Source organism: Podarcis liolepis (genome assembly GCF_965112155.1).
Source record: "Podarcis liolepis genome assembly, chromosome: 11".
Classification (NCBI taxonomy): Eukaryota; Metazoa; Chordata; class Lepidosauria; order Squamata; family Lacertidae; genus Podarcis; species Podarcis liolepis.
The window spans coordinates 45,482,943-45,493,571 of record NC_139565.1 but is presented as its reverse complement, the minus strand read 5'-3'; the positions used below and the strand labels follow the sequence as shown (position 1 = coordinate 45,493,571).

General features: G+C 42.8%; 1 protein-coding gene across 1 annotated transcript; it reads left to right on the top strand.

The window, feature by feature from the left end:
* Positions 1–341: 341 nt before the first annotated feature.
* Positions 342–7,206, top strand: MRPS30 (mitochondrial ribosomal protein S30). The gene is made up of 5 exons (XM_083466112.1): positions 342–948; positions 2,177–2,322; positions 3,910–4,015; positions 5,165–5,341; positions 6,708–7,206. The coding sequence occupies exons 1-5, from the start codon at positions 363–365 to the stop codon at positions 6,974–6,976; spliced, it is 1,284 nt and encodes a 427-aa protein (XP_083322238.1). The 5' UTR covers positions 342–362; the 3' UTR covers positions 6,977–7,206.
* Positions 7,207–10,629: the final 3,423 nt, after the last annotated feature.

Genomic DNA, 10,629 nt, shown 5'->3' with positions numbered 1-10,629 from the left:
TCCCTTCTCCACAAACACATCTAAATAATGTATCATTTATTAAATTTGATCAATTTTTTTATTGCATGCTGCAAGCCACCTCGAGCGTGGCCATAGAAATGGAAAAGGCGACACACAAATATAACCCGGATAGAATAGTAAGGCGCCGCTGAAGCTCCAATCCCACACGCGTCCGTATAAGGACAACGAGCATGCGCAGTTGCCGGTCGTCGCCCCTCTCTCCCGCCGAGCCTCGGGGGAGCGCGCAGGTTGCCCTTCTCTCTGCGGGTCACGTGAGGGGCGCTCAGCCAACCGCGGCTCCCGACGCGCCCGGAAGCGGCCCTCCCCACTCCTTTTCCCTTTTCCTGTTTCTCGCGGGCAAGATGGCGGCGTCCAGGGGGCTGCGGTTGCTGCGCGACGGCTGGCCGCGGCGGTGGCTCCACGCGGGCCCCTCGGCGGCGGCGCCGCCGGTGCCGAATCCTCTCCCAGCCGCAGCCCCGTCGCTTTACCCTCCGGTGGTGGCGTCGCTGACGGCGAAGAGCAAGGCGGCCAAGCAGCGCCGCCGGGAGCGCTTCTACCAGGAGATCCACGACGCGCCCTCGGTGGAGGAGAAGCTGCGCATCTACGGGAAGCGGCAGCGGCGCAAGTACGTGGTCTACCCGCAGACGTGGGCCTTGAACGCGGACCGCTGGTACCAGGACTACACCAAGACCGTCTTCGTGCCGGGGCTGCCCGCCCCCGTGGCGCCAGGAGCAGCAGAAGGGGAAGGAGGTGGCTGGGACCTGGCCGAGCTGCGCTCCGCGGTGTGCGACGCGCTGCTCCAGGAGCACTTCTACCAGCGCAAGCGGCGCCCCTTTCTCTTCCGCGCCATCGAGCAGGGGCCGTCGCCTTTCCTCACGCAGCTTGTGCTCAGCCTGACGGCCCGACTGGCCAGCGCCAACCCGGTGCTCGGCTCCTCCTCGGCCCTGGGTGCGTGTGTGTAAGCGCGAAGCGGTTGGCAGTGGAATACGTGTGATTGTGTGTGTGTGTGTGTGTGTGAGAGAGAGAGAGAGAGAGAGAGAGAGAAAGAAAGAGGGGTGAGAGGAAGGTATTCCAGTAGTCTGAGCTGTTGACTTCAGGAATAAAAAAAATAAAAATGGAAGGGGGTTTCTGTCAATTTCTTTATGTAGCTTTATATAAGTGCCAGGCAAAAACCTTTCCTCTAGAACCAGGCCTTTTGCCTTTAACCATTTTTGTCCTTTTAGAAGTGGGTGAGATGTATTCAATGCATTTCTTTTCTTTTCCTTTTGACAATAATAAAAAATAAATAAGAACAAAAATGTGCACCCCACCACCGAAACAATTCCATTGTAGCTATCCAACCTTCCAAAATTTTAATACCTCTTGTGATGGTTTGACCTCTTTCCGTTCTACAAACACCTTCCATATCTCCACAAAGTCATTTCTCCTGCATATTCCCCGTCTTACCTTAATGGCACATGTTAATTTATCATTAATAGCTATTAAAGGTAAAAGAACCCCTGACCATTAGGTCCAGTCATGACCGACTCTGGGGTTGCGGCGCTCATCTCGCTTTATTGGCTGAGGGAGCCGGTTTACAGCTTCCGGGTATATCCCATCAATGTATTTCTTTCCCTCCTTGGTTTTAATGTACCCATGCAGGGTTTTATCATTTGTTTGGTTGTAAGTTGCATTGGGTAAGATAAAGTGACTCACAAATGTAATAATAATAATCTAGTCATGATCTCTAGCAATGTATGCACTAAGGAGGAATGTGTGTTTGTGGGGGGGAGGTGTTATACTTTTAATCAGTTACACACATGCATAGCAAATAATTTGTGAAGCATAGAGATGCATAAAATCCCCTTCTTGTACAGTTCAGAGATGGGCGCCATACATAATTCCAAGTAGCTTCCGTTTCGTTGGCGACATTTATCTAGGTTTGTCTAGTATAGGTGCTTCTAGTGTTGAAAGTACTTCTCCTACAGCTTCCATCAGTTGTAGTTGTTCCTCATTTAACTGATTTACTGTGATTTTTTCACATATTAAGGTTCCGAAGTGTGCACAGATATTCAGCATGTATGTGTGCACAAAAATTGCTATGTGGTCATGCATACATCCTTGATTACAGGCATGTTTAATATCTCTGGTGGGCTCTTGACTGCAGGAGGCATTAAAGACACTCTTGTTATTTCAGACCTCAAACCAGAAGTAAATTTCTATTGGCTGCGTGGTGAGACAGTGGTTCCTCGTGGACATCGAAGGGGTAGAATTGACCCACTGAGATTTCAGATTGATGATAAACCTCACTGTCAGATTCGTATACGAAAACAGCTTTCAGAGGTATGAAGTCCAATTTCATAAAGATTAATGGATTTGCTATTTCTGGTTACTTCAGGGGCGAGTATCGACCCCTAAATAGATCTCTTCTATTATATACCACATTTTGAAGTCTACAGTTTAATTAAATTGAATATGTATTGGGTGAAATAGCCCTTGTTATGAAGAAATTAGACTATAGCACAGTTTTCCTGAAATGCTTGATAACTAAGGCACATTATTTTTCCGAATTAAAACTGGAAAGTGTATAGCAGTAATAACTATTTATCCTCAGAAAACCTCACCCCCTAGGTTTTTTCATAACTCATTGATTTGGGTGTGTCATCTGAATGGAAGGAGATTGATGGCTCATGCAAAGATACATTGTACACCCCCCCCCCCCGAGTGCTGGTACTTCTGCAACATCCAATATTGTGCAAGCGGACTCTCCCTTTCTCCCATGCACCTTCCTCATGCCTCCCAAATCGGCTGTAGAGGCTCCCCAACCCTCCAGAAAATATTTTATGGGTACTCAGAGGACTGCGAGGGAGAGGGGGAATCCAGAATGAATGAGATGTTGATATACTATGGATAACCTCCCCTTTGGATTCATTGGAGCCCTTTTATTTTCAAGTCATATTGATTGGCTAGGTGGCTAAACCTGTTGTAAAGTGAGTTGAGTGGTATGAAGTAGTACAGTGTTCGAAACTCTCATTGTTCTAGGTGCATTTTGCGACAGGGAATGTCATTGCACGAGCAGCTTCTAAACTCTGGGCACAGTACTGCAGCTAAGATTTCAGATTAAAACTGCAGAGTGGAAGAAAAGGAGGACCTTTTTCTGCCTCCCCACTTCCAGCTATTTTCTGAAGACTGGAGAAGAGACCTTCTTAAGAATATTAAGGGGGTGGGCATGGGAAGGACTAGACCATGTGAAAATGAGCCTAATATTTTAGCTGCAATTCATTCATTTTCAGTTTTGTATTCTTGTTATTAAAAAGTGCACCTAGATACTCCGTTGTTGTGTCCGTAACCTATGTTTAAGGTGCCATTTAACTTCTAGCTTTCATATCTCAGTTTCTAACACTGAAGCAGTAGCAGCAACTCAGTCAGGGAGAACAAGGGAATTAAAAGGTAGGGGAAAGCATGGGTGTAGGTCTATGCCGTGGTTTGTCTCCCCTAAACAAGCTGTGAGCGGTAGGCCAAGAACAAACCTTGGCTACAGCTCATGGTTGGTTTGGAGCAAGGCAAACCATGAGCCTGGTATGGACTCAGTAGTAAGCCACTATGTCTGCTGATGTTATAGCATTGTGAAATCATTTGGGAGAATTACATCTCCCTTTAGACAATCATGCTAGTGGTAAATAACAAATTACATTGTAATTTAGGTCAAATATTTAAGTGGTCAATAGTGAGAGCACCTCTTATCATTAATAATTATGTTATAATTGTTTTTTTAAATAATGGTTTAATGTATGTTTTAAATTTTGTATGTTTTTATTTTTTTGTAAGCAGAAGTGGTGTAAAGCAGGGCATATTTCTTTTTTAAAAAATGCATAATACTGTGATTATATATCAGTTTATTGAACCGGTTTTCTTTTTTCTCCCCTTAAGTTTGTGCCCCTGGACTATGTGGCTCCTGGAGATATTCCTGTTATTAATGTCTTGCCTGACAAGCTTCCAATGTTCAAACGACAGTATGATAATAAAATATTTATAGGTAAGACTGCCACATCAGAACGCTAATCTATAAAGTCTCTACTCAATGAATTTGTAGACAGATACTTCAGATGCATAATACTTTAACATGTCTTGATGCTGTAATTCAATATGAACAAAATATAATTCATGCCATTCTTTTCAGTGTTTTCATGTTTATTTTTTTAACAGAATAAATCACTTTGCAAGAGGACTTCAGCAACTCATTATATTAGCAACTCATGATATTAGGCATTTGCAGATAGCCTTTCAATTTGATTTCCATATGTTGTATTAAACCTTATGGTCATTATCTCAAGTGGGCCACTGTTATCCTGACATTATACATTGGGGTTAACTGGCTGAAATAACAGTGGCTTTCTTAATACACATAGCAATGTTGAAGTTGAGTTGGCATTTAAACTACAAATTTTGCAGCATGCAGTTCATTGTGTAGTTCACTTTGCTACTATAGTGAAATATTTTTAAGTTTTATATTTTGTTTGATTAGGATGCCTAATCTTGGTTTTTTTGGAACAAATTATAGCTGTGACACTGTTATAATGGCATAGCATGCTAAGCCAGTGCACTCCTGATCTCAAAATGGCCTAGGCACTTTACATTTACTCCTTGCTTGAAGTAGATGTTAGATATTTCTAAAGGTTCACAATCTTTATCTAAAAGGCTTGTTAGTTGGCATCAGTCTGTCTTGGGGAGACAATGGAGGAGTGCACCTTTGGGAGTGAAGTCAGACGGTTGGAAGGTTACAGTGCCTGCTGCGGCTGTAGAGAATGATACGGGAGAGACCTGTTTTATTGCAGCTGGGGCAGATGAAGGTATCTGGTTGTGCTGTTGCAGATGCACCATAGAGTTTTGTCTCTCTGCACTCCTTCCAGCGGTCATTCGTCCTCTGGTCTCAGCTATGGATGCATGACCTGACCGTCTATACATACTGTGTTTGTCTGCAAAGGATATAAAACAGCTGCATTTTGTATGGCATTGTGTTCATATTTAAATTAATTTTTTAAAAACATACCTGTCAGCGTCACTATATTGTTAAGAAATTTGAAGATAAAACAGCTAAGAAATCTGTCATTGGATGAATTGGTACTTTTATCTAAGCATTCTACGTGCTAAAATCTAAAACAATTCTTTCTCTTGTGTGATATAGGATCAAATGTAGCAGATCCATGTGCCTATGGGCATACACAGTTTCATTTAATTCCCGACAGGCTGAAAAGGGACAGGCTTATAAAAATGAATATCTTCGATCAGGTTGAAGTTCCTTGCCGTGCTAATGCAATTGCAAGTCTTTTTGCTTGGACTGGAGCACAAGCAATGTACCAAGGTAGGTCAATAGTTAAAGATGATATCCAGTGTTGCAAGATAAGGTAAATAGGAAGCTCACAAATATAACTTTTAGAAGATGATACAGCCATGTGATTTATCTTAGCCCTATTAATGCACTCTAAAGAATATGTGAATGTGGAGTATGTGAGCAATAGGCATGCCCACTTTGCACTTGGCCTTCCCATGTTGAACTGGAAGATCTGAAAGAGGCTTATAAATACTTCTGAGGAACATGGTAGCAAGTCTCATTGTGATTAGGACCTCTAATCATACATGGTTCATGCTCGCTTGGGATATTGTATATGGGCTTAACTGAACATGCTTGCAAACTGCCTTCAGGCCTTCCCATTCAATACAGAAAGGCTGGGGTGGAACAGATAAACCCAGTGTGTGGGGGGGAGTGAGGTGGGACTAGTATCTGCACTTGAAATCCATGAAAAAGTTGTTGGCATGGTCTTGCAGATTGAGGAGGTGAAGGGTGTTGATCTGTGAGCAGCTATGATCCCTTGTAGAATGGGGAATATCTTGTATATTGCATATTGAATATCTTGGTGGCGTTGTGGTCCCTCTTAGTGAGGCTCTTAGGCTTGCCGATCAGAAGGTTGGCAATTTGAATCCCTGTGACGGGGTGAGCTCCCATTGCTCTGTCCCAGCTCCTGCCAACCTAGCAGTTTGAAAGCATGCCAGTGCAAGTAGATAAATAGATACCACTGCGATGGGAAGGTAAACTGCGTTTCTGTGCATTCTGGCTTCCGTCACAGTGTTCTGTTGCACTAGAAGCAGTTTAGTCATGCTGGCCACATTACCTGGAAAGCTGTCTGAGGACAAACTCCAGCTCCCTTGGCCTAAAAGCGAGATAAGCGCTGCACCCCATAGTCACCTTTGACTGGACTTAACCGTCCAGGGATCCTTTACCTTTTCCTTACCTGTATAAGCTCTTAGTTTGTTGTTTTGCTGCTTTAGAAACCATGTCACACAAGTCTCTGGCTGACTCTTGGTTCTTGCCAGACATAAGGTGTTTTATTCAGGCTATTTCCCCTCTAGGGGCCCTTCCTCTTTGTTGTAAGTTGCATGACTGACTGCAGAGTTGGAGCTCTAAACCAGCCTTCCTCAACCTGGTGCCCTCCAGATGTTTTGCACTGCAGTTTTCATCAGCCCCAGCCAGCAAAGACCAGTAGATGGCAGAAGCTGTCCAGGACATCCGGAAGGCACCAGGATGGGAAAAGCTAGTAAGCTATTAAAATATTCAACCTTTTACAATGGATCTGCAATGACTTTGCTTTTAAAGGCTTGCTGCTTTTTTTGGTTGTTGATAGGAAAATGCTTTTGTTTAGCTGCTGCTTTTTTCCTCCCCTCTCTCCCAGGATTCTGGAGTGAAGCAGATGTGACCCGGCCTTTTGTATCGCAGGCTGTGATTACCGACGGAAGATACTTCAGCTTCTTTTGTTACCAGTTGAATACCTTGGCTCTATCTGCTGATTCTGATAAAAATAACCCAAGAAAGAATATTTGCTGGGGAACTGAAAGTAGGCCGCTGTACGAAGCAATCGAAGAAAACAATGTGAAAGGATTTAATGATGAAATTCTAGTTCAACTGGTTAAATTTCTCTTAAACAGACCAAAGGAAGTATAACATGAAATTCAGGTACATCTGAATCCTCTCAAGATACTCCAATGCCTAAAGTGAAATTTTGTCTGGACTGTCAAAAGTGCAATCAATCTAAGCACTATTCCTATGTTTGGCTCTTTGGAGCAATGAGCTGTATAAGAGCAATGCTGGTGCTCTTAAGTGCTTTGGCTGATTTATTTGTATGGCAATAAATACATTTACGTTGCTATTTAAATGAATTAGCAAGACCGACATCTTCTGTGTGTGTTGTCTTGTGTTAAAATGTTCTGTCCTCAAAGGAGGACGCAGATTAAATCCACAACTATTAGAAACTAGCAGGAGATTTCACTCCAGATACTGTATCACAGTGTATATTCTCTAGTTAAATAGCATTTTCAGAGAGTGCCATGGATAGCACCCTCTTTACTCTCCTGAGCCATGCCCCTGCTCCCAGACAAAGCAATCACACACATGCATACAAACATACATACATATTTTCTTTGCTGTTCCATGGTCAAGTCCTGCTTTTCCATGTTCCAAGTTATGCAATCTGCAGCCAGAGGTTACATTTTCCTAAGAATTTGTGTGGTAAAATTATAGAATAAATATAAAAACAGAAAATTGATCAAAGCAGAGCACTGCTACAGAGCTTTAATTGGTGTTTAAAAGGCAAAACCGTATACAACTGTGTTAAAATACAGGCAGTATATCGCAGGTTGACCCCCACCCCCAATGAGTAATACAAGCACATGCACAAATCTCTCATATGTTCTTGAATACAACCTTTAATAAGGCAAGGGCAATGTGTTTGAGTGAATTGCCTGGTTAGGGTGAGTCTTTTAAAAGAGGCCCCATGGAACGTGTACTCTGTATCCGCGGGGCCTTTTTTAAAGGACTCACCCTGTACTTGCATTAAGATATGAATTGACTGAAATGTTCCATGTGTGCTTGATCATTCGCCTGGCTCCCAAGTTTCTTCACAGTAGTTTCCCCACACCAGACCTGGTCTGTTGCTCAGTGGCTGGGAAGCAGTGTTCAGGTGTTGCCAGTGTGGCATTTGCTTTCAGGTAAGGATGACTTACACTGGTTTGAGTTGTGATATGTTTATGCTGGGTGTAGTGGGCAAACTGGACATTACCATGGTAGAAGCTTCTAGACAGCAGGGAATCTTGAAAACTTTCCCTCTAGTGGGGGCTCACATAGTTGAGTATTTGTTTCTGCAATATAATGTCCTACATTTAGCAAAACAGTTGTTGAAAAGAAGGCTAAAAACTTAGCCACACTCGTTTTCTATGAGGCTTGCTTTTTTTGTATGGGAGGCTCCCCTACCTACAATTTAAAGCAATATGTCTCAAGCATGTGCATTTTCGCTGTGGTACACAGATTGTGCTGCCACAATTATTGACTTCTACTCTTTTTAATTTGTCTCGGGCAAATTTCTAATGTAATGTAAGGCATGCTTACAAGTTCACCGACACACAGTGGACTACCAGAATGAAGGTGACTACAATTCTATGATTCCTTGTGGTCCATGAACCACAGTTTGGGAACCCCTGACTTGCAGATTAGGCATCTGTGAAGGGGAAAAGTAAAAAAATTCCACCATCGTAGTAAAAACCCCTTTCATTAACTTCAGGTGCTCTTTGGGTTCTGGCCACAAACATATTAAAACTTAATTTGATATCAAACATGATTTTGGTAGTAGAAGATTAAATGAACGGAAAGGTTAACCAGCAGATGGCACTGTTTAGTATTTTGTATGAAATACAACATCAGTTTGTCTGCCTGGTGTTAAAATGGCTTGCTTTTTAAAACTGCAAGATTACCATTCTGTTGTTTTCCATAGAAAAATGACTTCAAATTGAGAGCTCCCATGATAAATACTTTGTTTGGAAAATGGCGTTTAGGGAGGATTTCTGTTGATGCATATTTAACACTTATCTAATTAACTTGCAGTCTCTTCAGTATTTTCATTATGAAAATAGGATGGGTACTTCAGTTAATGCTTTTGTAGACTTATTATTATCATCTTCCATTATTTCTCCCACAGAAGAAAGCACATACTGCACACTGAAGCTCTGATGAAAATACACAGGGGTTTTTTTTAGCTGCACAGTGTATTTTTTAAAGAGTGGAAAGTCCTTCAGTGTGCATTGCCCTCCTTAATTTGCCACTTTTCATTGTGAGAACCAAAGCATACTATAGTTCAGATGCCAACCCAGTTTGATAAATGCAGCAGCGCTATGATTCTCCTTGCAATGGTAAAGAGATGCTTAATGGCTGGTTGCGGTGCTCCTATAGACTTGAGTGAAAGATAAAGAGTACATGTGATTTGGGCAAGTTTCAGTAGTTGACTCTTAATTTCATTAATATGACTAGGCTCCAGCAAGCTACTTAAATCCAAAAGGTTTAGACACTTTGCACTTTGTGCTGCAACTTGCCACTCCAAGAGCCATATAAGAAACTGTTCGAAACTCTCCTTTCAAAAGCCTTGCTATTTTGAGGTGGGCAATTGCCTTTCAACAAGCCATATAAACCAGCCTTCCAATGCTGGTTTGAGCTGTAGTCTCAAAACATTGAGAGCACCGGGTTAGGTAGGCAGGTATAAATGAATTGCTTCCAGTGTAAACCTTGCTGCTGGTTCCCAATCATACACTGGGGAATAACAAAGAGGAGAACTGCATTAAAACCCTCCAACTATTATGCAATTCTGTTAAATTGGGCTTCAGGTGAGGCCCTACATGCTTTAAACTTGCTATCCTATGGCTAGTATTTATTTCAGCCTTTCCCCTTCACACTGTATCTTCCATGGACTTCATCCGACAAGACATACTAGGGATAAAGTTATGCCTTGCTACTAGTTGCAAGATGAACAAGAGTAAATATTTACTACCTTATCCCTGAAGGGACTCTAACTTGAAACAGCATAACCTACTTGTAATACAGATGTGTGCACAAAGACAACCTGAATAGGCAATGGCCTCTTTTCATTTTGAGCCTGCAGCAGCTCATGACAATCTCTGCAAAGTAACTGCTTGCCACAGCAAAGGGTGTAGCACCTCCAGCCTCTGTTTAGGTGAACTTGTGATGATGTGGGAACAGTGTACTTCTGCCTGAAGCAACCACCTTGCATGACTAGTTGGGAGATGCCTTGTGGTTGGGTTCAGTCGAATTGCCTCTGTATAACTTGTTTTGTGGTTGCATTGCAGAAATGGAATTATGAGGGCATCAAACACTACTCTGAAAGCGCTTAGGTATCAAGATTTACTTGCAGTGCTCACTTGCACATCCGTTTTGCTCTAAGTGCATGCACTTAAGAGCAATATAGACATGATTTCCCACCGCTGCCACTGAAGTACAGAAACGTGATCACGGAATGTAGGTTTCATGCTTTTCTTAAACAAATGTGTCGTTTGGGCAAAAACTTGTAGCAAAGTGACATTGAGGAAGGACTGTACCTTGGTGGTAGAACATCTGCCTTGCATGCAGAAAGTCCACAATTTCAACCCCTGGCATCTCAAGGTAGGGCAGGGACAGAACCTTGTCTGGATTCCTGGAAAGCCACTGCTAGTCAGTACTGGACTGGATGGATGGTAGCTCAGTTGGTTAGAGAGTGGTGCTGATAACACCAAGGTTGTGGTCTCGATCGCCATATTGGGTGAGAGGCTGCCAGCTCT

What these genes read in the sequence shown, in the direction of transcription:
- MRPS30 (XM_083466112.1), top strand. Translation starts at nt 363, where the DNA reads ATGGCGGCGTCCAGGGGGCTGCGGTTGCTGCGCGACGGCTGGCCGCGG. An exon ending in CGGCTCCTCCTCGGCCCTGG is followed by an intron (nt 949 to 2,176) that starts GTGCGTGTGTGT and finishes TTGTTATTTCAG; the next exon opens with ACCTCAAACCAGAAGTAAAT. An exon ending in TACGAAAACAGCTTTCAGAG is followed by an intron (nt 2,323 to 3,909) that starts GTATGAAGTCCA and finishes TCTCCCCTTAAG; the next exon opens with TTTGTGCCCCTGGACTATGT.